Raw genomic sequence first — 25086 nt, 5'->3', positions numbered from 1 at the left:
AAACTTTTCAAGGCTGCACTGGGGCATTTTTTCTATTTTTCATTCCTCTCAACTTTCGATTTCTCATTTTCATTCTGTGAACAGACAAGTTCGTTTGGCAACAGACATGTCCTCTATAGAGGCTTGGTGTTAGTGACTGTTCTGGAAAATTCCAAATTTCTGTTTTACTTTAATTTGGAGTGAGGTGAGTTGCACCTCACCTCACCCCAAAATCATTAAAATCAACAGAAATAAATTGGAAAACATTACGATGTGTTATGCATGTATGAGTAATTTCACTTTTTATTTTAACGTTTTTTTTTTGTTTTTTTTACTTTAATGTTAGGAGCATTTTTTTTAACTGCAAGCCACAGTAATCAAAATTATCAAAAATAAATGAATAGGAGAATTTTTTTAATATACAAAGCTAAAGCTAAAAACGACAAGCTTGTAGCAGTTATTAATTTATTTTTAGAATACATTGTATTCACACTTGTTCGCTGGTTTGACATAAGAAATGTATATTTTGATGAAGTGAGCTGGCAACCGTTATCGGTGACGTCACATGCACAGCTCACGACCTTGCTATCAGAAAAGGGGGAGGGCGTAACATTAATAGCACTGTGTTTATCAATTTTAAAATGTGTGTTGTCCTTTGAAAATATAAAAATAATTAGTCCAATGTAGTTCTGTATTTTTACAATGATGTAATATAACTGTGGCTAGCCACCAAGCTAACGCGCGGTGGTGTCTTTTGTTGCTGGAGTGCTCCTCCCTCCCTGCCCCCTTTTTCCTGTGTTACTCCGCCGTGGCGGAAGTAAGTTGTATCGCCGAGGCCTCATCCTTCCAATGGCGACTGCAAACAGGCTGAATAGAAAGCGGGAGCAACCGTGGAGGGGGTCAGCGACGTGTAACCGAAATTAAATAAATATATCTGATTTTTCTTTAGCAACAAAGTTAGTCTGAAGATCACTCCACCTCTCTAAATCACGGCCGTTTCCATGGCCAAAAGTCGGAACATTTCGCTCCTTGAGTCGGGTAAGCCGCAGAAGTAAACCCCAATTGATGGCTTGATTTACACCAATATCGCTCGTGCTAATTGATTCTTGGACTGATTTCCAGGCTATTAATGTACTCACTGTTCCGTTTCAGAGCTCTATTACTTGATTTCTCGTTTCCTAACAACGGGTCCGTGTCGGAGAGCGGCTGAGGTGAGCTGGCGTGCTTTCACTGGCACACTTTGTTGTATTTCGACATAGTTGACGAGCACTTGATAATAGTTAATATACAGGCACCCTAATCTGGATTGCATTTCAATTCCTCCCCAGGTCCTAGCAAGTGAACTCGAAGAATATCAGGTCTGTATTTTGGTTGTCTCTGCTTGCTAGGTAACTGCTAACTAGCTGCTTCGCTGTAGGCTGACTGTGCTTATAAACTTGGTGAACTCTTTGGACTTTTTAATATCCCGTTACGTCCCACTTATTTGACATCATCCGGTTTTAAGACGCGTGTACCTGCTTCAATTTTTAAAGTAAATCATCTTTGATAAACTGTTTTCGACAGCTCTTACCGGGAAGATTGGACTGGCTGGGAAATGAACACCCTAGAACATACGAAGATGTGGTAAGATTTAACTTTGTGATTTCAAGTTCAGTGCCGATGCTTGTTATTGTCTTGTGACAGAGGGGGCTGCACGCTCTGTGCTTGTTTACGGTCTTTGTTCGGTTTCCATCTGAACCGCTGATGTAGATCTTTAACTTTTAATGAACTGTAAAGCCTAACTTGTTCGGAAAACCTTAACTGTTTATGGTTAACTTTTGAATGGTCTACCAAAAACCCGCATTAGGATGGGAGTTTAATGTTTTTTTGTACCAGCTGTCGTATTGCAGTTAGGGTGGGTTGTTCGGCTTGTCGCTTTGCTGAGACTGCTTTCTCAGCCAATCACAAGCCGAGTTTCTTTGTCTCTGCGTTATTTTGCATGTGACCTGCGCTGTGATTGGTTCTTTAAAGAAAGAGAATATTTGCATACAAACCACGCCTTGAGAAACAAGGGGTGAGAAGTGCATGAAAAAAAAAATACTTTGTCTGACACCTAACTTGTTATAATGCAGACTCCAGGCATAAATTAAACGTCTAAAATACTGGAGAAAGCTTTTGGTATGATTCTTTGATTATTTAACAACAGACAATAGTCTTATTTAAAAATACTAAGGTTTATTTGTTTCCAATGTTGAGATATTTGATATAAAAAAAATCCTATAGATCCGTTAAAAGTATTGGTAAACAATGTAGTTAAAAAATGTTGAAAACATTTGTATAGACCCATGGCACACTTATGTTTATTTTCCAAAAATCCATGCATCTGTGCTGCACATGTTGGCAGGAAATGGCTTTGGAAGCAATGCTAACAAGGAGCTTGAAATAAATAATGCATGTAGACTGCCTTGCTTTTCAATAATTTAACAATAAATTGCCTATTTCATCAGGATTTTATTTAATTTCCCTTTGGGATTAATAAATCCAGGTTCAAACTCAAAACTGAGTAAGTGCCAGAGTTTGTTTGAAGGTGTTTTATCAGTGACTCAATTGACTAGGTTCTATAAGATAACTTATTTTTTTAATCCCTTGGCATTACAGACTGAGTTTTAGTCCATTATATTATAACTAAGAATGACCTGAAACACATAAATTATTTGTAATATGTCTCTTTGGTTGCATTTGTACTGTATAAATTTAATATTTTCATAGAAATTGCATTTATTTTTTTTTATTGAAACAGGGTGTCCGTAAATTCAGGATGTTTGTAGATACCCTGTGTAAAGAGGCTTGGGATAACATTTATTATGATACTATAAATAAGAATTGGATTTTATGGAAAACAAAGCTTGAACTATTGTTGCAACTCTCAAAAACGTGTAGCTATAGCTTTGGACTGGTAAAGTTATGTAAGCTGTTCCCACTGGTAATATTTACTGCTGGTAATGTCAGACAATAGTGAATAAAGGTTGATCTAAACAGGAGCCGAACAAATATTTTTCAATTTTATGAAAACTAAAACTATACACGTTATACAGATAGTCCTCAACCAACTCAACACGGTCTGGTAAGAGGACCTGGTCCTATGTCAGTCAAGTTTGCAGCTGTACGCCATGTATAAGCAATTGTAAAACAGCGTTTGGTACGAGTATGGGACTTGCTTATAGAGTTTACACTAAAATTCAACAGAATTGTGGAAATATGCTCCTAGTAGAATAGCGAAAAGTCACTGCTCTTGTTGTGTTTGCCCTGACAGGTTGCTGCCAACAGACATGTTGCACCCGACCATTTGCTACAGATATGTAAGCAAATTGGACCACTCCTCGATAAAGAGGTCCCATCGTGTGTCCCAGGTGTGCACTCTCTCCTGGGGTCTGGAAAGCAGTCCATGCTTCGGACTGCGAAAGGTACAGGCTTTGTGTATTTTTATGCTCAGGAATGCGAGACGGCGTTTTTGTTACTTTAGACCGCATGAGGAGTTCAATTTGTTTCCATGAAACATTTGTTCAAGCAGAGATTGTTCAGCAGTTGTTTTTTCATTTGTTCATTTGTGAGGAGTGATACCGAGACATCTGTTCCACTCACTCATCTGGCAGTCGGCAGAAGCACATCATGAACTTTCTGATTTTCAGACTGTGACGGTGTGCAGCTCAAAGCTTCATCATATGCAGCCCTTCATCGGGGCAGACCACCAGAGAGGCCTTTGAACCAGAAGCAACCTCCACATCAGGGTAAGTCCCAGTGGTGTGGCAAATGAAACTAACTAGTAGCATATTTGCTTAGGTGTTCCGTTCATCTGCTGTGATTTTGTCTTTCCTTTATTTGTGGTACTTTGAAGTTTAATATTTTGATGATGATTTCATTGTAGTGCTGTTTTATTTTAAGCTCACTGTTTGTCTGCCACAATAAAGCCACCTTTATCACGTGGTGAAGTGTTGGGCCATAATTTTGACATAAAATTTGTTCCATTTAATTTAGTGGCGAGATTCCCTGATGTTACAGAGTTTCTAATCTTTTGTGCATTGAGGGCCTTATTTTCTGTGCAGCCCCACATTGATTCTTGTTAAACCTGTTTGACGCACCTGTAGCAGTGCTTCAGCTCTGAAACCTATCCTGCTATGAGAAAAGTAATGCATATATTTGGCTCTAGGGTATTTGGGGTGTTTACACGTATGAAGTTACTATTTACGGGTTCTGAGAATGTGTCTCCCTCCACACTTTTTAATGCAGATATTTTTTTTATTTTCTTTCCCAGGCAAATATGAATAAGTATAAACTAAAACAGTTTGTTTGGTGTTTGTGCACACCTTACTGTAACATTCATCAGGCCCACTGTGTGTTGTTTGGTTAAGAACTTGGGGCCTGAGCCATAGCTTAATAATTTGTAACAAAAACATTTGAGCTTGACAACAATGCTATCTTAATTTGTAGGTGAAACAGAATTTTGTTCGACGAGCTGTGTTGTTTGGAGGCACAATGCCCTACTTTCAGAATCTGTTGTAAAACCAGAAATTACTGCCACTGATGTTTGTTGCATTAGGGATATCTTCAGTCTATGCAATCAGTGCACATCTTAAGGTGGTGGGCCATCAGTCGTGTGGAGGTTCTCGCTCATCTAATAACTCAACATACCAAGACATGTTGAATGAGGCTCATAATGTCAGCACTTTTTCAAATCTTACAATTTCTATCTCTGTGCTCCGGTGTGTTTTATTAACAGTGAAGGTACATCGAGGGAGGGAGCTGACTGGAGTGCAATGTTTCAGCTCCATCTGTCCTGTCAGCACATATGAGCACATGCGTCTGCATCGGCGGATCCTGGGACATCTGTCTGCAGTGTATTGTATCGCATTTGATCGAACCGGTCTCCGGATCTTCACAGTAAGATGGGACCACTCAGCACTCGTCCTAACTGATAAAATATTGGCAGCCTGACTGTTTTCTACATTAGGGATGTCCAATCAGGAGAAAGGTTGGTGGCAGATATAAATCCCCATCTCGTACTGCATTAAATACCAATGGTATGTAGATGAAAACTACATACCATACACTTCTGCCTCTTTATGTCTACCAGTTGTTCAAGCAAACACCCACTGGAGTTTGTGTGGGATTTCCCTATGTTTCTAATTGTATCTGGCTCCACATGTACCGCTGCATCTTTCAATGAGCTCTCCTCTCTCTTGTGGCAACGCTTTTATGCATATCAGTTTGAGGTGCTTTGTCATTTCCAAGCATGTTTTGATATGACCAATTTTACTTGTAACATTTTATTCCGGTTCCAGTTGAACATGTGTGAACAAACATACAGCAACAGCAATTCTCCTGCTTTAAAAAGTTAGGGTTTTGCTTTAAACGCTCGTAAAATGTAATTTACTTTGTTTTGGCTGCTCTCGGTACAGCTCTATCCCAAACAGAAAATTGTTGGGGGATTAATTTTTTTTTTTTTTTTTTTTGAGACCAGTGGTATTTATTTGGAGAGAAAAAGGGCAAAGAGAGAGATAGACGAGAATTTGGGGATGGAACTGCAGCAAAGGTGCCAAGGTTGGAAATCAACCTTCAGACAGCTGCGTCGAGTGCTAATAGAACTAGAAATATCCTTTATTGTCCCACAATGGGGAAATTTCTTTGCAAGAGCAGCGAAGTGACAGGTAATAACAGCAGAAAGCCATGGCTTGCTTCTGTTTATGGGGTGTCCGCTCTACATCTACAGGATTCGTCTTCCATGTCGAGTGATATTTGAAAATAGACACTCACATGGCAGAGAGCTGAAACATCCAATACACTCCCTCTTTTACTGCGAAGGTGACTGTAAAGGTTACAAAAAAAAAGATGAAAATTTGCACTGCAGTACATGTATTGGAAGTCGTGTTTAATCTGGGACTCCGATATCAACCGTTTAAATAGTTCTTTCTCAGGACATCCCTAATGCATGTTGTGGTGTGCTGCTAAAATCTTTTCTACCTGATGTCTGTTTTACCACGTGTCCTGAAGCAAAAATAACTTGTGTCTTTAAGGGCTCAGATGATTGTTTGGTGAAGATTTGGTCTTCGCTCGATGGAAGGCTTCACTCAACATTGAGAGGACACTCTGCAGAAATCACAGACTTGGCTGTCAACTATGAAAACACACTAATTGCTGCAGGAAGCTGTGACAAGACCATCCGTGTGTGGTGCCTTCGTACCTGTGCTCCTATGGCTGTGCTGCAGGGACACAGTGGATCCATTACCTCCCTTCAGGTAAAGAAATGGGCAGCAATAAAAACACCCTGTTATTTATCAATTGGGACTTTCTCCCGTTGTAAAGATAAGAGGAGGGCAGGTTAGGTATGTCGAGGCATTTTTAATATCTAGTTGATGTTTTGTAATGCTTTTGAGACTGTATTAGAACTGTTCCTGCTAGGTCTGTTTATTCTCACAGGTGAGCCTTTCTCTTGAGATGGCTCACCTGGAACATTGCGCTATGGTTGTGTTCCATCAGAGAACGGGGTTAGACTTGAAAGCTGAAGAAGAGGAAGGCAAAATGGGTCAGAACATTTTTTTTTAAAGTACAATGCGCACTACAATGAGTCAGTGAAAGCTACTTCTGTTTAAATGGTTGTTCAGGCTAAAGTGGAGTCCTAAAACTGAGTCCTAAAAGGAACCGCTTGTATCGAGGAAATAAAGCTCAGACATCTTAAGACATGATTTTTAAAAAGGAAAAATGTTTTTAGGATTTAATGTTTGTGTGTGATTACCAGTGTGATTTAGACTTAAAGAGCATAAATTAAAAAATCTAACACGAATTTCATATGACTTCATACAGTTTGAAGGCGTATATTTGTTTAGATTATTCCTGGTTACATAAGACGTGGCAGAATGCCTTTATTGTTGCACTCAGTCTGGTCTCTGTCAGCTGTTGTGTTGCTGCTTGTTTTCTCTCTTATCAGAAGGAGCCTGGTTGCTACATGCTGGCCGATCTTCTGGTGAACGTTAAGTTTCTTTAGATCAGGTTCTCCAATAAGCAAAAGTTGGAAAATGTTCACACATTTCACCAACACGTACATTGGCATTTCATATGCTTCAGTCAGACAGGGTAAAGAATTGCGTTTTCAACAAGTTGACATTTATGTTATGTTTGTGCTAACCTGCTTTTTATTGGTCGGGTGTATTTATTTGCAACTCTGACTGTTCTCTTGCTTCACTGCTGCAGCTGACCTGCCTACGCAGTGTTTTATTTTCTTTTTTTTTCACCAGGGTCAGGGGGGGCGATATAGCTATATTAGATTGTTAAAGATTTTAACTTGCTGTCATCCTGCCAAAGCAGAGAGATTGGAATGTAGTCAATACGTCATTTTCTGTCCATTTTTTTTTATTCCAAGACTTACCTTAGTGTTGCTCTTCATCTGTTGAAGGAAAATGAATTGTGACACATGCTTCTTACTGTAATTTCTTTTGCCATAGTGTCAGAGCAAATCTTTGTGAGATGAATCGGATATTAACCAAATATTTTAGAGGTATTCTTTTCTGGAAACTACAACCAGATAAATAAGTTACAGCTTTCTGCATATTAATTGTGTTAGCAATCAATGTGCTAACACACTTTACAAAATAAAAAGGTCTTGTAGAAATACAACAAACACCACAGTACTTTATAGAGCATTGCAAACCATGTTTTGTTTAGTAAAGCCCCACAACTCAGTTCAGTTATAGCAAGTGTAAAAGTTATTTGAAGACATTCAAGTATTGTTTGATTGCATAAGACTACAACATATCTAGAATTTGATTTTTGTCTGTAATTTGTGAAATACCTTTTATTTAATCATACTATATGCAGTAATGAAATGTCACCCACATATGACTGAATAGGTTGACGGACTTCCTATAGATTGAAGTCTGTCAATATAATATGCCAATATACCCTGCTAGTCAGAGAGTACAGTCTTTTCACCATGCAACATGTTTCTTGATTGAGCAGGTCAGTTGAGGTCTTGTTTTATTTGAAAAACAGCTCCGTTCAGCTTTCACTTCCTCTGGAGTTACTGGTGTAAAAACCTAACCAAATGCAGAAGCCCCGATCCTCATATTTAACAAGTAAACCAAAAGCCTTTTTGATTGTGTTTATTAGCCAAATTTTGAAGGTAGGTGTTGTAGTGAGTTGGGTGCTGTGATTATTGTCAGGTCTACCAGTTTTATGAAATGAGATACTCACTGCTTTTTAGGCACTCCAGAAAGCGAAATGAACTTTATGCTCATCTCTGATGACCTGAGTCTGGATTTTTCAGGGGTTTTTTTTCCCACCCGAGCTTAGTGGGACGTTAATGTTCAACCCTCTATTATTGAGGAAGTTTCTCTGCATAAAATAACTTGAGTATTCACTGTACCGACCCGCATTTCTTTTGTTGTTAGTTTTCACCTTTTGCCAAGGGCTCCAAACGTTATATGCTGTCCACTGGAACGGATGCTACTGTCTGCTTCTGGCAGTGGGATGTCAACAACATCTACTTCAGGTCAGCATGGCTTCTTTTAGCAGGACAGAGGTGAAAATAAGTTTAGAAATGATTAGGATTAATACAGTCTTTTTTTTTTTTTTTTTAAATAAAGGAAGAAGAAAAAAAAAATGTAACAATGAAAACTGCATAATGTAGATGGTTGTTCAAGAGTTAATGAATTTTATATTTCATTTTGTTTTCAATTATGTTGATTTCAAAGTAACTTACTGACACTCGTCCACACCAGAATATTTTAACAAGAGAAATTGCATACCTTTTTTAAAATTACGATTTAAAGAGAAAAATAAAAATAACTTTTTCCTAAATCTCAAGAATCTTGCCTTTAGTATTTAAAGATTTTTGTGTTTGGGGACCATTTTAACTCTGGAAAGGCAAGAATGGAGAAAAAAAAATCAGCTTTTTTCACTTAAAATAAAGTCTATGATGTATTGTAGATACTAGGGAATTTATAAATTAGCTGAACCGATAATATGTGAAGATAAACCTAAAAAAAAAAAAAAAGCCAAGTGATGTGTTTGAAATGCAGACATGTAGATGGATGCTGATGAGACGGCTTGTGCCACATATTCCTTGACCCCTACATGTTGAGGATGATTCTGGCCATTTCTGTCACTTGTCTGTCCTTTTCGGTGAAGATTAGCCATCACTGTTTGTGTAAACTTGCCAACATTTTTCTCTGTTCTCCCTAAAGCGATCGGCCACACAAGTTTACAGAGCGGCCAAGGCCAGGGGTCCAGACTGTGTGCTCCTCGTTCAGTCCAGGTGAAGATTTCTTTAAGCATGAACAAATGCTGAAAGTGTTTCACGCTGAGTTTTATGGATCCTACTACTGTGTTTTCCTCTCCAACAGTTACCTAAGTGGGAACTCATTAGCTTTGGGAAAACCTGAAACTTATCACAAAATGATCTTACTTTCAGGTGGGATGTTCTTGGCAACAGGAAGCACAGATGATGTCATTAGAATATACTACCTGGGAAGCGGGAGTCCAGAGAAGATATCAGAGCTCCATGAGCACACGGTTAGCAGGCTTCACTTTTCTACCATATAGCAAATACTTTCTAACATGTAAACCTGGCATTTGCATGTAACATTTAAGTTTATAACCACTGACAATATGAGGGATTTTCTTGGGCTTCTTTTTAGGATAAAGTGGACAGCATCCAGTTCTCCCACTCAGGTGAAAGGTATGTGTATTTACTATTACACCATTTATTTGTGTTAAGTCAGTACTGAGTTAATTGTGCAATGGAAACTGTGTTCTGTCTCAGGTTTGTAAGCGGAAGTCGAGATGGAACGGCTCGAATTTGGAAGCTGCATCAGCGGCAGCGCTGGAGATGCATCCTGCTCAACATGTCTGCAACTCTTCCTGGGTAATGGCTCGAAACATTAATTTCTCTTTGTGGTATTTTGATTATTGCTTACTGATTATGTAATATAAAACTATGGTGTACACTGAAAAGTCCTTTGTCCACATGTATTTTGGTCTTCTGTTGGACAACTGTAACACATAAGATGGAAAATATCTTTCAGGTTAGTTGTTGGAAGAAGTAGTTTGAAATCCAAAAGACAATAGAGGAATTAAGGGTGCAATTTATTGACCAATTTATTGACCAGCCGAAATCGGCCACCCGATGTCTCAGCATCCATTTCCTTAATTTTGGGACATCGGCGATCGGCTGATACCTACATGTGAAACCGATTGTATTCCCGATCTATCTACCTCAAAAAATCAACCACTGTCCTCTTTTGCTCTCATGTGAAAGAGGTTTGACTGACATGCTAACCCACCAGGTCACCCCTGTATGTTTGCAATAAACAACTGTTGCCAACTCAGCAACTTTCTTGCTATTATTTACCAACATTTCAGACAAAAAATGTATCAGCAAAAATCAGAATCAGCAAATTAGGCTTTTGATCAGCCAGAAAACTGCAATTGATGCACCCCTAAAAGGAAGTACAAGAATATACCCAAACATGTTTCCAAACTTTAATCAATTTTTACTAAACAAAAATATTAGTGAAGCTTTATGGTCTTCATCTAAGCTTCTGTTGGCTGTGAGTAGAGACAAATTCAATGTTTCATTTGACCCAGCGATCAGTTAATCTTGGAAAACCTAACTGTGATCAGCAGCTGATTGATTAGTTCATTCCAATATGTACAGAGTTGAAGTAGTTCTACGCAGTCTAACTACATGACCAATCTGCCAGATTGTTTTCTGCCACAAGGAAGAAGAATGTCTTTTTTATCACTAAGGAGAGCCGAGCAACTAAATATTGATTTTGAGCAAGATGAAAGAGAAATGCTTCAGTTGTACAAAAACAGGTCCCAGTATATGTACTGCAGCAGTGTTATTGGGGAAACTCGACTTAAATTACCATTAGATACAGACTGAAAGTGTTTGTTGAGTTAATGAGTTGGACTGTTTTTGGTGCCAATTTATCGTCGTTTCCTTCTCTTATTAGTGCTGAGTCAACAAGCGAAGAGGAAAACTACTTTAAACCCAAAGTTACCATGGTTGCGTGGGATCGCCATGACAATACAGTCGTCACGGCTGTTAACAACCATCTCCTCAAAGTGTGGAACTCCTACACAGGACAGCTGCTACATATCCTAAAAGTACATGTGCCCAAGATTTGTCTTGCTCAGTGAAGAAACCCAACACTAATTATTCCCATTATTATTCTCAAATGAAGTTAATAAATCCTACTGATGTTTTCAGGGCCATGAAGCTGAGGTGTTTGTCCTCGAACCTCACCCCTTTGATGCCAGGATCATCCTGTCTGCTGGCCACGACGGGAACGTCTTCATCTGGGATCTGCAACGAGGAAAGAACACCCGGCATTACTTCAACATGGTACACACATTCTGCACAAGCAGGACAGCATCCTTACAGATTGAGAAAGACAACAGTAACACAGTGCAATTCAATAATTTAGAATTTACCATGAAGCTAATTGTGACAAATGATGGCAGGCTGAGAGCCGAGTTCTTGATTTAGTAGATCATTTGTTGGGGCTTTCAACCATTTACATCAGTGTAATGTTGTTTCTTAATCAAGTTTATTCACACATCTTTTATTCTTTTACTCGGAGGGGGTAAAATACACTTGTCGTGGTCTCCTTTCAAGTACTTTGTTTTTCTTATTCCAGATTGAAGGTCAGGGTCACGGAGCTGTTTTTGACTGCAAATTCACTCCTGATGGTCAGCGGTTTGCCTGCACAGACTCGCATGGCCATCTGCTCATCTTTGGCTTTGGCAGCTCCAAACCGTACGAAAAGGCAAGAAAAATAGATCGAGAAAATCATAAATCTTTTTGACACAGAAGACGAACCTTTCATACGTGTTTGATAGAGAGAAGTACTTATTGGGGACGGGGAATGTCTACTGCACATTAAAGTGAAAAAAGAAGAGTTTATTTTATTTAAATAGTTCTTCCCTTGGTTTCCACAGCTTCCAGACCAGGTGTTCTTCCACACAGATTACAGGCCACTGATTCGCGATGCAAATGGCTTTGTGTTGGATGAGCAAACACAGCAAGCTCCCCATCTGATGCCCCCTCCGTTCTTGGTCGATGTAGATGGAAACCCCCATCCACCCAGGTATCAGACTGTAAAGGACAAGTACACAACTCTCCGTATCGTCCACAATGAATCGTATTCATTTTGATTTAGATGATTAAGAACAAACTAATGTTTTTTTAAATACAATGCCAAATGCAAATTTTAGTACAGTAGTTCTTTTTTTTTTATCGTTCTTTAAAAATGACAATAAATTTCCTGTATTAAGATATTACTCAAAAATTGTTACCTTATATTCTGGACGCTTAACAGTATAAGTCGAATCAGTCAAGGAGGAATGAACTTATACCCTGGTGAGACTTAAATAAGTCACATTTATTTAGAAATTGTCAAACATGAGCTTTTCAACAAACTCCTGGAATCTATCGACCTAGGCTTCGAAGTTTGCTGACTTCGTTCCAACCCTTCTGGTCGTTCGCTGATCAGGAACACATTGGTTGAAAAATGTCCAGCGCCTGTCTTCAGACAATTAGAGTTGATCCCCTGATAAGTTGGCAATCATTTAAATTTAGCATCAAGTCTTTCATTGCCACAAAGTTGCAAATGGACACATGAAGCTCCTCTGTTGCTACATTCTTATATTTTAGACTTCTTGTTCCAGATTGGAAAAAAAAAAAAAAAAAAACACTATTAGCTTTTACTTCCCTACTGTGTTCCATTTATAGATTGAGAATTTTTACTGATGCCACTTGTTTTTTTTTTTTGTCTTTTCCTCACAAAACATTCGGCTTGTTTCCAGATACCAGCGTCTCGTTCCGGGCAGGGAGAACATCGCTGCTGAACATCTGGTTCCTCAGCTGGGATACGTAGCCACTAGTAAGGCTGGAGCTTTACTCATCTTTACAGAAAACATTATATCAAAGCATATAGTTTATTTTTATTTTGACTGAGAAATCAACTTCTAATAATTCATCTAAAGGCACCCATATGACTTACAACGGTCCTTGATCGTCCCGCGTCTTCTCTTTAGGTGACGGCGAGGTGGTGGAGCAGGTGATCAGCCAGCAGACGGCAGAACCTGAGGAGGTTTCAGTGAGACGTAGCAGCCTTCTGGACGAGGCGATCCGACAGCTGCAGGCCCAACAGGACCGGCAGAACCAGGTCGGGACAGAAGCAGCACCAGCTCCTGACGCCAGACCAGAAGGTCCGGTGTTGGCACCAGCACCAAGTACTCCACGCAGAGGTAGCAGCCATATTCCTCTGCATCGTTTTATATCTGTGTCCTTGAATTTTGTTCATGGATTTTCTTTTGTTTTCTCCCCCTCCCCCCGTCCATCCAGTGTCTGTGAATGAGCGAGCAGATGTGCAGTCACCTCCTAATGTGGGTCTGAGACGAAGTGGCCAGGTGGAGGGTGTGAGGCAGATGCACCAAAACGCTCCTCGCAGTCAGATGGCCACAGAAAGAGACCTGCAGGCGTGGAGGCGCAGGGTGGTGGTTCCTGAACTGGCAGCTAGCAACTACAGGTGAAACAATTCAACCTAAAATATTTCCAGACTTTGACTTTAAGAGACCGTGATTTAAATGCTACTTTGTGATAAGTCTTCTTGGTGACTCGGGGTAGGTACAACTTGAAATGTAAAGGACTTCATAGTCCCACTTTAGTCAAGGATACAGATTTTATAATCTTCTGTGGCAAAAATATATTTTAGGCTAAGCTCAGATGTTTGTAGTTTTCAATTTTTATTAATACGAAAGAAACCCAGAAGTTGAAGTTGGTTTCTACGTGATAGTTAATTGCTATTTTTGTCACCTTTATCATAAATGTTCTCAAAAAAATAACCAATGTGTAAAATGTTTCAGGAACCAGGAGGATGTTCGCACAGCCAGAGGAGATGAGGAGGTTTTCCTGTACAACACAAAGAAAAGACGGATTATCTTTGGCAGCTTTCGGGTAGGTCTGCTGTTGCTTTGCTGCGTTAGTCTCAGTTTTAGCCATTTTTTGAAGAAGAGCTTCTCTGCAATTTCATTATTAGTTTTAAAGAATAAAACTTGTAGATTAAGATTTATTACATACAGACTGTTATACATTTTTATCCATCCATCCGTTGTCTAAGACAACAGATGGATGCAGGGTTCTGAGGGGCGCTGGTGTCTTTCTCCTAATGTATTTTTATTTGTTATATAAATGTGATGAACAGACTTTGCTTGAGCCTCCAGCCAAGCCTCGCTTTAGCATCTATTACTAAGACGTTTTTCTTCCACTCAATGATCTATGAATACTCTTGGATACATCCCTCTGTGAACATTCAGATTCTTCAGCATTTGTGACTGTTAAGTCAGAAGTCTTCCCCATGGACATAGCAGAAGTCATTTCTGAATTAAGACGTGTTTCTTTGTTAATACAGACCAATTAAATAAATTAGAATATCACTGAAATCCAATTTATTTTAGCAGCTTTATCACTGAGTGAAACACGGTATGTATGTTAATTGAACACTGATGGATGCGCCGAAAAACATTTTTGTTGAGATGAAATTGTGTTGTAGTTGGTTTATCCTGTGCAGCAGTCGATCTGTTGGTGTTTCTTGGTGCTGACTCGGTCCCATCCGTCCTCAGGATGATTCAGACGAGGAGCCTTCGGCTGCAAAGCGAGTTCACAGCCGCAGAGGTTCCTCAGATCTTATTGAATTCTCATGTGAAGAAGGCGAGGAGACGGCTAGTTCAGACATTCACACTGAGGTAATTCACTGTCACTCTTCTTGTCAGTTTGTATTGATATAACCCACATCTCTGTGGTCCCAGTTTATTTTTAACCTTTTTCCTTTTTTTTTTCTTTCCCCAGGACAATGACATTGATGGCAGTGAACTGGATACCTCCAATGATGAAGAAGAGTGGACCAGTGACAGCTCTAAGTACGATTCCTTGTGCTCTTTTCTACCAATTGCTAGAAGGATACTTTTCTTCAACTCCTCTGTTTTAGACCATTGTCATCTCAGATGGCTCTCTGAGGCCCCTCTGGTCGCTGTTGCCAATTGAAAACGTTTCATGTTCTGATTGGGCAGCCATACATCCAGCGAGTACTCTGACTGGACAGCAGATGCCGGCATAAACCTGCAGCCCTCCACTCCACTGTCGTCACGTAAGCGAGTGAGGTGCAGACTCAGCAGCTCCGAGGAAGAGGAGGAGGAAGACAACGAGGAAGAGGAGGAGAAGCAGCAAAGTGAGGAGGAGGAGGAGAAACCTGTGAAGAAAAGCAAAGAGAAAGCTAAGAAAGCCAAAGCCAAGTCACCCCGGGTGAGTTTACCGCTGCTGCCGCCGGGATCTAAATAGATTAATTTGCGTTGATGCTGTTTTAATTGGGATAAAGCAAGATTTTGAAATCACTAAATGGTTTACCTGTTGTGCTCCAATCAGCGTCCAAAGCCCCGACCATCGATTAACAGAGAAGTGTCAAACGAGTTCAGGCCGTCGGCGTGGATCACCGATGTCATTCCCAGGAAGTCTCCTTTTGTTCCACAGATGGGCGACGAGGTATCAGACCTTTAAAATGCTTTTTCACTACTATTTTCACCACAAGTTACCACAAAGTTGATATAATATGCTGCTAGTCTTCATAGGCATTAAATCTTGTGTTTCTCCCAGGTGATCTACTTCCGCCAGGGCCATGAGGCCTATGTAGACGCTGTGAGTCGCAGTGAGCTCTATCCCATCAATCTGGAAAAACAGCCGTGGAAAAAAATGGAGCTGCGGGTAAAACGCATAAATCGTGTTCAGAGCAGCATATAAAAGGCCATTAATTGTGTCCATGTCTTACCAAAGTTCCTGAGGTTCTCATTAAACAGAACCGATTAAGTGAAAACCTTCATGTTTTCCAGGACCAAGAGTTTGTGAAGATCACTGGTATTAAATATGAAGTTTGCCCTCCAACGCTTTGCTGTCTGAAGCTGACTCTCATCGACCACGGCACCAAGAAAATCACAGACAAGTCATTTTCTATCAAGTAGGCAGCTCATGTTGAATTTCATGAATGCATATTAGTTGTACGATTGTAAAGATTAATACTAATGACAAAATATATTCCGTTTAAAAATTCTGTCTTTATTTGACCGTTCTTTTGTTTTGTTTTTTTTTTTCTCTAGGTACCACGACATGCCGGATGTGATCGATTTTCTGGTGTTGAGGCAGAGTTATGACGAGGCGCTCCGTCGAAACTGGCAGCCAAGTACGTTCTTCTTTTAGTGTAATCTTTTCTAAATCAATTGAATTTTGTTTAGTCTTATTTCAGTAATGAATTCAAACTTTAACACATATAAAGAAATAAATGTTACCGGGTACTGTGGGGTTACTTATGTATGTGATTAACTGTTGAATTGTTAAATGTAGAAAATGGTCAGAATTTTCACTTCTGTTGTTCTTCTTCTATGGTAGATGACAGGTTTCGCTCAGTGATCGATGATGCCTGGTGGTTTGGGACCATTGTCTGTCAGGAGCCCTACCAGCCAGAATACCCAGATAGCCTCTTTCAGTGCTTCAAAGTCAGGTGGGAAAAATAACTGCCATCATGCCCAATCAAAGCATAATAATAATAATTAACTACTTTGACATTTTTAATGGATGATCAGTGGTAGGGAAAGTAATAATGGTTCATTTTTGGAAGTAAGAAAATAGTTTTTGTGGAGTGACGGTGGCACCTTTTGCATACACACGTACACCGTTTTAAAATCATATTCAAGTCTTAAAATCTTCACTTCAAGATATGATGTTACATTTTTGAACTTTGCATATTATGATGTAGCTTTTATGACTCTATTTTCCTATTGTATGTCATTATTGTCTAAGTGGCAAAAGCCAGGAAAACGTCTGTTCTTGTCCAGAACTCTGTGGTCCTTACAGCAGAAGGTTTGGAAGTGTCATTTTAGCTTTTTAAATTCTGCTAAATGGCGCTGATTTCTGCGTGAATGTTTGCGTTTTCAACAGATGGGACAACGGAGAAACCGAAAAACTCAGTCCCTGGGACGTGGAGCCTATACAGGACGACGGTAATCACAGCTCAAGTATTTTCAGAAAGTCGTCTGTTCACACTGTTTTGCTCGCGGCCCCTGACAACAAATTTCTAATCTCGTCTCTGCTGTTACTTTGCAGCCCAGCCCCCAGACACAGATGGAGGAGGTATCCCTGCGACAGCGGAGGAGATGAAAGAGCTGATGTACAAACCTGTACCAGGGGAGTGGGGCGAGAGGAGCAGGGACGAGGAGTGTGATCGCATCATCGCCGGTATCGACCAGCTCATTACTCTCGGTGCGTATGCCAAACAAGATGAAGTGTCTGTTCTTTGTTGGCTTATTAAGCCGCCTTCTTATAAATTGCACTGATCTGCCTTTCTTTGTGCTTTTAATGCAGAGATCGCAGCTCCGTTTTCTGGTCCGGTAGACTTAATCCAGTATCCCACCTACTGCACCGTGATCGCCTATCCCACCGATCTGGGCACAATCAGACTGCGGCTCATCAACAGGTTTTACAGGTGTGCTCCTCCAGTCATGTTTCACTCCATCCACCTTATAATCAGCAAAGGTTATTTTGTTTCAGTCTATTGAAATCTGAATAAATTACGTTTTGTACTAAGCTGCATACGTTCCCCTCTGTGCTTGACAGGCGCCTCTCTGCATTAGTTTGGGAAGCCAGGTATATTGCACATAACGCCCGCACTTTCAATGAGCCAAGAAGCAAGATTGCCCACTCTGCAAAAATCATCTCAAGCGTTCTCCAGAGATTTGTCAAGTAAGATCTGTTGCATGTTTTTCAAATTGTTTGTTTTTTATGTTTTGAATGGTCAATTGGTGACACTTTATACGCTCAATATATTCTGCATATTTTCTTGTTGTGTTTTTCTAGTAATCCAAGGTGCACGGATATTTTGGAAATCTACAGTGTTGTGGAGGAGATGGACGATGATGATGAGGCAAGTCTTCAAAGAATAATGAGGGAGAATAATAGTTCAGTGAAAAAAAAACAAGTCTTTTGTTTTACAATGTTGAAATGCTGCAGGTTTGATCAGGTCTCATTGGAAAGGGTTGATGTTGGCTGCAGCTTTGGCAGAATGTGGCAACCTGAGCAGTTTTTATATTTTATGTGTTTTCAGAAACAGTCTTTCTCATAAAAGCACTTTGTAAAATTACCTTAGCTTCCCTGCGAGCTGAAATAATAGAGAAGTTGTAACCTTTAACGACTGTTTATATTAATGCTGTGGCACGCTCGAGATAAAACGGCCAGCTTCACTTAGAGTTGCAGCGGCTTTGAATGATGGTTCCCCGGTGAATGCAAGCCATTGAATTGAAATTGAATCGCTTTTATTTATTGTTGACTTGATTTCTATATTTTTTTTAAAACTTGAATTTGATTGTAAATGATTATATTGACCAACTCTGGCTCTCTTCAGGAAGAAGAAATGGAAGCACCAGGCACATCCTCAGGACATAGACTACGTCAGGTAAACAAGAGAAACTAACACTGACTTCATGCAGAACACAGCACATCCTTACGTTAATGCACTGCTCAGTTTCTGATAATTTTCTTTTCTAAAACTCTGACCCTGAATTAAAGACTTCAGTTAATTCCAACTATTTCTGTTCAAGTTACCAGAAGACACTTTTCTAAAACTTTTTTTTAATAAATTGAAATTTTAACTGCCTTTACAGGAAAATGAAAGAGAGAGAACAGTGTCTTTTCACAGATTTTAAAACGGACATAGTTATAAAATTAGCATTTTCTGGGTAAAGGGTGGAGCTAATTTCTCTAGAAAGTAAGAGATATCATGAAGTCTTTAACAATGTTAATGTCCATTTGTTAATCTCTGCAGCACTCAGTGGAGGTCTTGCCAGACCGAGATTCTTGGAAGGAACATTGTAGGCATCTAGTCAACTATATATTTGAATGTGAAGACTCAGAACCGTTCAGACAGCCTGTGGATCCTCAGAACTATCCTGTAAGTGAACATCAGCTGAGACTGCAAATCCAAACAACTCCAGGTGTTATTCTAAGCTTTGAAGGCCTTCCAAGTCATGTCTTGCTTATGTCTCCAGGATTATCTTGACATTATTGATACTCCAATGGACTTTGGCACAGTGAAAAGGACTCTGGAGGAAGATCGCTATGAAAACCCTATAGAGCTGTGCAAAGATACGCGCTTAATATTTGCCAATGCCAAGGCTTACACGCCCAACAAACGCTCCAAGGTAGGCGATAATTGCTTCTTGGGGAGGGAGCGTTTATCTCTTCTGGCGTCACATTTGAGATAAATTTACTGAGTCGTCAGTGATTTTCTTTAACCGTCTACTTCTTTTAGATTTACAGCATGACCTTGCGACTCTCTGCCTTCTTCGAGGAGCAGATCAGAACAATCATATCAGAGTACAAAACTGCCGTCAAAAGCAGTGACCGGCTGCGCCGCAGTCAGAGGTTTCGCAAGAAAATGCAGCAGCAGGATCAGTCCTCAGCCACAACAAGGTTTGTCTTGCCTCATCTGTGGTTGGCTGACAAATTCAACATGCTATGGATTCTGAATGCTGTGCTCTAGTGCTGTCTTGTTACAACTGGTTTTCGTTTTTAAGTCCTACCTCAATCAATCATTTTCTGTTTCTAGAGCCCATTTTAAACAGGCATGTAGATCATGGTTCAATAACAAAAATAAAAACATCGCATTATGTATAAATATGACATCCGTTTCTAAGGCACGGTTTGGTACATTCTTCTATTTGCTTTAGCAGTACCACTGTGTTGTCTCATCTCCAGTGCTGTCGCTTGATTTGAAAATAAAAAAAAAAATAGTAATAATGTCAAGATCTGTAATTAACCACACTTGGATCACAAACTATATGTTGACAAAATAAGCATTTTCAGTTCAAAAACCCTTCCTGCTGCTAATTTATTGAATAAACAAACATTAGACCTTTGGGCTGTCTGGTCTGTTTTCATTACCTACTGCATATTCTGCATGTGCTCAGGTATTAAAAACAATATTGTATGTGTGTGTGGACAACCGAAAGAGCTGACTTTAGGTACAAATATATGTACCATCAGTCACACCCTCGATAGTCTTTTGAATGTCTGAAAAATAAGGTAAAAACAGGAAGTTTTATAGAAAGTAGACTTTTAAAATGTGCAGTCTAAAGTAAAACCAAAAGGCTGAGACAAAGAATCAAAGCATGCAGCGAATCCTACTGAGAAAATAATTGCTGGATTTCCCGTGCCGTGCTAGTGTCTTTGTCATATTGTAGTTACTGTAACAGCTGGATGTCAAACTACTAAATGTTTCTCTCCCCTTTCGCCCCACCAGTCACAAAAAGTCCGCTGTTAAAACTCAGGAAAAATCGGAGTCAATGTCCATAACAAAATCTACCTCAGCCAAAGTGTCTGTTCCTGAGAGAGCGAGGCGGAGTCGAGGCAGAAGCTCAGGTCTAAGCTCCTCAGAGGACGACTCGGGCTCCAAAGCTGCCTCATCCACAGCAGGTACAAGCAAACTTTGCTTCGTCATTGGTTTTATAACAGCAGCTGAAATGTAAACCGTATACGCAGATTAGCGTTATATTCTGCTCTTGATGCTTCTAGACTACAAATTGGAAGAGTAACTTAAATATTTTGACCCACAAATCCTTATTTTCTTTACTTTGATGGGGATGTGTCTGCAGTCACCTCTGCAATTATTGATGCAAAGAGCAAGAGTCTTACTTTGGAAAGCGGAAAAGGCAGATTTACAGCTACAGATACAATACCTGCGTTTTTCACACTTAGGAAAATTTTATTATCTTGGTTATGCTGATTGATTCTCAAAACTTAAGTTTTTTTTTTTGTTTTGTTTTTTTGCAGAGTCTGAAAGCGAGAATGAACAGAGTGATTCAGATGACGAGGAGACGCGTCCAGCGTCTTCAAAGCGTCATCAAAGCAGACACAAAGCCAGAGTTACAAGAAGCAAAACTTCCAAGAAGAAGAAGCAGAAGCAAAAAGGTCAGGAGTAAACTTCGCCCAGACGACATAGGTTTGTCTTTAAGTCATCTATTAAACAAATTAACTTTGAAAATGTGTTTTGTGGCTAGCTACTAAGAGTGACAGTGAAGATGAGGAGGAGGAATGCGAGAGTGAAGGAGAGGATGAAGAAGATGGAGATGTTTCCTCCAAGTCTTCGGACCATCAATATACCAGCAGAAGCACAAGGCAGACCAGAAACAGAACTGCCAGAGACAGAACAAGAGCAGGTGAGACGCATAACAAAAGACCAAAAGGCTCTCGTTGTCAGAAAATTGTAATTTAATGTTACTTCTCTGCTCTGAGAAAACATGGAAAGGCAGGTGTTGACAGCCTTCGATGTTCCGAATGGCTCTCTTTTTTTTCAGAAGGCAGAGCAGAAATGAACGGCCACAGCAGCAGGGCGTCACGTCGAGAAAGGCGCCATCAACGCAACTCTGACCGAGCCTCCTCCCATGACTCGGACCGGGAAGAAGAGGTGACCGTTCCCAGGTTCCTCAAGAGAAAAACGGCGAGGGCCGCTGTCAGTAAGATGAAACAACTGGAGGCATCCGATGAAGACTACGAAGAGGAAGAGAGGAAGCCGAGAAGCAGCAGCAGCAGCAGCTGGCTCCGCCACGCATCTCGTACTGGCAAACGTACTGCGGTGATCCAGAGCAGCTCTGAGTCGGACGGAGAGTTGTCGACTGAAGGTAAGCAAAGATTTTAAAGTCTAGAACACCGCTGGAAAATATAGATAAATTTAGACTTTTACTGTTTTGTGCCAATTAAGGGTGGAGCTTTACCGTTTTGTCTTAAAAAATTTCTAGGTTCCCAGAATACTAAGGAATCTGACAGCGAATCCATGGGTGAGGAAGATGGCACTGGGAGCGAGGTTTCATCCTCTTCCCAGATTAAACAGAATGGAGTTAACAAGAAAACCAAACACACTGCCAAAACAAGGAGAAATGGTGACTATTTTTACGTTTTTACATTACTGCATGTTTTTATAATCAGTTTCATGACTTTTTTTTTTTTTACCCCCTACAGATACGTTGTCCCAAGTGAATGGACACAGTGGAAAAAATAAATTTGAGAGCAACTCTGAGCAAGAAGAAACTGCAAAGGAGGAGGAAAACCAGATACCTCTGTCTCACAAACCGTCTAGAAGCACTGCTGGAAGAAGTAGGATTGCAAGCGAGGAGGAGGCAGAGGAGAGCAATGAGCGCCAAACCACACGGAATAAAACTCCTGTAAGTTCAGATGAAGAGTACTGTGCCAAAAAACGGCCTCAACAAAATGGAAGGACTGATAAAGAATCATTCCAAAGGGACTCAAAGAAAAAAAGTAAAGTGTCAGCATCAAAAAGCCAAGACAAACAAAAATCTGCCTCAACAAAAACATTGGATGGTGGGGAATCCGATGAACTCAGCGATCCTCCTCCAAAACGATCAAGCCCACAGAAGAAAGGGACGAAGAAAGCGGAGTTGGAAAGAAGTCCCTCCAGCGATGGGTCTGACCTTGAAATAAGGAAACTAACGAGAAGCAAAACCAAAAGGCCTCACTCCACGTCGGCTTCGGAAAGCTCTGAGGAGTACAAACCCCGGAGGAAGTCGTGGAGGAAACGCTCCACTGGATCGTCAGACGAAGAGTTGGATCATTCCGATGACGCATCAAAGAGACGGCTGAACCTTCGCGCTCTACCCAAAAAGAAATACATAGTTGATAACTCTCTTTCCGAGGAAGATGTGACAGGAGAAAACCAGCGGAGGCAAAGAAACGGCAACAAGAGAGAGTTGGAGTCGAGGGAAGAGGGGTACAACACAAGAGTGTCCAGGAGAACGTCTCCCAGTGAAGGAAAGAATCAGGTCACTTCCAAGAGGAAACGGATTTACACCTCAGACTCTGAGGACGAGGAGGAAGACGCGCAGAAGGAGCCTCTAAACAACAGCAATAGTAACAGCAGGTCGGACTCCTCCAAGAGCTTTAAAAGGGAATCCAAGGAAGACGGCAAAGAGAGTGACACTTCATCCCACTCTGATTCCAGAGAGGAGGAAGAAGAGGAGGAAGAAGAGGAGGACGACGTTCAGTCAAACAGGAGGAGGAAAAGCCTTAGGCAGCCAAAGCCTAAACGGAAGGAGAGCTACAGCAGCAGCAAACACAGTTCAGACTCGGAAAGCAAGCCGATGTTTTCAGCCTCTGAAAACTCCTTTTCCAGCTCAGGGTCCCACAGCAGTCCAAAGAGGAGAAGTCGCACGCGAACGGAAAGGCCCACGAGCTGCAAGCTCAGGCTGCGGCGCCATCAACGCATCTCAGAGGAGGACAGCGAACCACAGAGACGCGTCAACACTCGGAACCGAGGCAAGCGGACCGTTAGTTACCGCGACAGCGAATGAAAGCGCGGCTGGAGGCTTCACAGGGAAGACGGGACATTTACTGGACGGGTTGGGGACACTCGATGGCCAAGTTATGGTAGTAGCACTGGAGTCCTCAACAATAAAATGCTGTGAATCTGTTTCATTCAGGGATATTATTTATATTTTCTATGAAAAACATGTTTATAGATGTATTACAAATTCAAGCATTTGAACTGCTAGTTTTCACAAGGATACAGGACAAACATCACCTGCTGTGGTGGTGGTTGTGATTTGGCAGAATAACAGTTTCTGGGGAATCTTGTCGGCTTGGGTGCTATCCTAATATACCTCTGTTTAATCGAGCATATTGCTGGCTTGCACTAAAACACTGTAATGAGGTATTTCATACACTAGTTTTGCATTAGAAACTCAGGGGTCAACTAAGTTTACTGTAGTCTGGAGAGATGCAGTTGTTTTTTTTGTTTTTTTTTTTGTTTTGTTTTTTTAGATAAGGTAAGGACGATAAATGATTCCAGATTGGCAGATGTCTGAGCACATCGACTGGATCCAAAAAAATCCACGCCTACATTTTTGACTTCAGCACTCCTTTGTAAATCCACACACCTGAAGCTTGACTGTATTGTGAGGTGAGCCAAATAAACTCTTCCCCACACGTTTCTTATTTTTCTTATTTTGTTTTGCTTTGTATTCTAGTGAATAGATGTAAATACGTCATTGAGATTTAACAATTAGTTGCTAGCAAAGCGCTTATTTAAATCTGACCGGGGTTGTCAACTTTTTTCTTTTTTCTTTTTTTTTCTTTACCTTTAACTGCATTTTCTTGCCATGTGTCACAAGTTGGTACTTTTTTTTGCCAAGTACGAATAACCAAAAGTACTTAAAGCAAGATACTGCAATTTCTCATATTGGGAAGATCTTTTATCATTGTCCTGTGTTACCTACTTTCAGTATTAAATTCTTTTTGCAGAGTTGATTTAAATATTCTTAAATATTTTCCCGGCCATGTTTTTTTTTTTTTTTTTTTTTGTTTGAGGACGTTTCCAAATACCTTCGCTTGGTGACCTTTTGCTCAACGTTTTTCGTACTACACCTTTAATAGATTTCACAGTGAAACTGTTCATGAAATGTGGTTGTGGAGTGCAATGAAATAATTATTCCTGCCATGAATAAAGACATCAGTTCAAGGTGTATTCTATGTCTGACTCAATTTCTCCTTCTGACATACAGGACAGCCAGACTTATTTAATACATTTGTCCCTTGAATCATTGGTTCAAGGGACATTGAGGTCCCTTGAACCAATGATTCAAGGGGCTGATTTAAATTCATATTCTAATCTTTTTTTTAAATTATTCTCTACTAGATATGATGTGTCTCAATGATCCATTAACATTTTATTTATTGGCAAGAATTAAAAAGGTTCTCTGTACGATCAAAATAGATGACACAAAATTTTGATTATGCACAGTGCCTACCAAAGGTATTAATAGCCCATGATCATTATTTCTAAAGATAGTTTGTTGCAAATCCACAAAAGTGTTTGTGGAAATAATTTTTTACAATTTTATTTTAGATTTACAATACAAAGAAGTGTATAATGGAAGTAAAGAAAAATTTTTCACTAATCTGAAAAGTGACGTGTGTGGTGTGTATATAAATTTATTCATGTGATGGCTCTAAATAGAATC

The 25086-nt window shown here is 40.1% G+C and overlaps 1 protein-coding gene across 1 annotated transcript; it reads left to right on the top strand.

Annotated features, from left to right (window-relative positions):
- The first annotated feature begins 745 nt into the window (after positions 1 to 745).
- On the top strand, positions 746 to 24588 carry brwd1 (bromodomain and WD repeat domain containing 1). Its single transcript, XM_014982452.2, has 44 exons — positions 746 to 1017; positions 1132 to 1190; positions 1308 to 1337; positions 1543 to 1602; positions 3272 to 3422; positions 3648 to 3746; positions 4736 to 4896; positions 6030 to 6251; positions 8400 to 8500; positions 9195 to 9265; positions 9422 to 9522; positions 9648 to 9688; positions 9773 to 9874; positions 10968 to 11121; positions 11225 to 11359; positions 11655 to 11783; positions 11956 to 12104; positions 12823 to 12899; positions 13054 to 13266; positions 13364 to 13547; positions 13885 to 13975; positions 14641 to 14763; positions 14867 to 14937; positions 15088 to 15319; positions 15440 to 15556; positions 15668 to 15775; positions 15901 to 16025; positions 16165 to 16247; positions 16454 to 16565; positions 17003 to 17064; positions 17168 to 17323; positions 17426 to 17546; positions 17678 to 17803; positions 17918 to 17984; positions 18462 to 18512; positions 18882 to 19007; positions 19105 to 19257; positions 19368 to 19528; positions 20358 to 20530; positions 20888 to 21025; positions 21115 to 21273; positions 21412 to 21735; positions 21853 to 21993; positions 22073 to 24588. Exons 1-44 carry the CDS (start codon positions 981 to 983, stop codon positions 23416 to 23418), a joined length of 6642 nt encoding a protein of 2213 aa, XP_014837938.2. The 5' UTR covers positions 746 to 980; the 3' UTR covers positions 23419 to 24588.
- Positions 24589 to 25086: the final 498 nt, after the last annotated feature.

The sequence above is a fragment of the Poecilia mexicana genome, unplaced genomic scaffold (genome assembly GCF_051168715.1).
Source record: "Poecilia mexicana isolate PSO_F unplaced genomic scaffold, ASM5116871v1 scaffold_13, whole genome shotgun sequence".
NCBI lineage: Eukaryota > Metazoa > Chordata > Actinopteri > Cyprinodontiformes > Poeciliidae > Poecilia > Poecilia mexicana.
The sequence above is the reverse complement of the archived record's forward strand: the minus strand, read 5'-3'. Positions and strand labels throughout refer to the sequence as shown.

Bases quoted from the DNA above. Each gene is read 5' to 3' on its own strand.
- brwd1 (XM_014982452.2), top strand. From the start codon at position 981: ATGGCCAAAAGTCGGAACATTTCGCTCCTTGAGTCGG. The intron at 9,523-9,647 runs GTTAGCAGGCTT...GCTTCTTTTTAG, and splicing joins CAGAGCTCCATGAGCACACG to GATAAAGTGGACAGCATCCA. The intron at 12,105-12,822 runs GTATCAGACTGT...GCTTGTTTCCAG, and splicing joins GGAAACCCCCATCCACCCAG to ATACCAGCGTCTCGTTCCGG.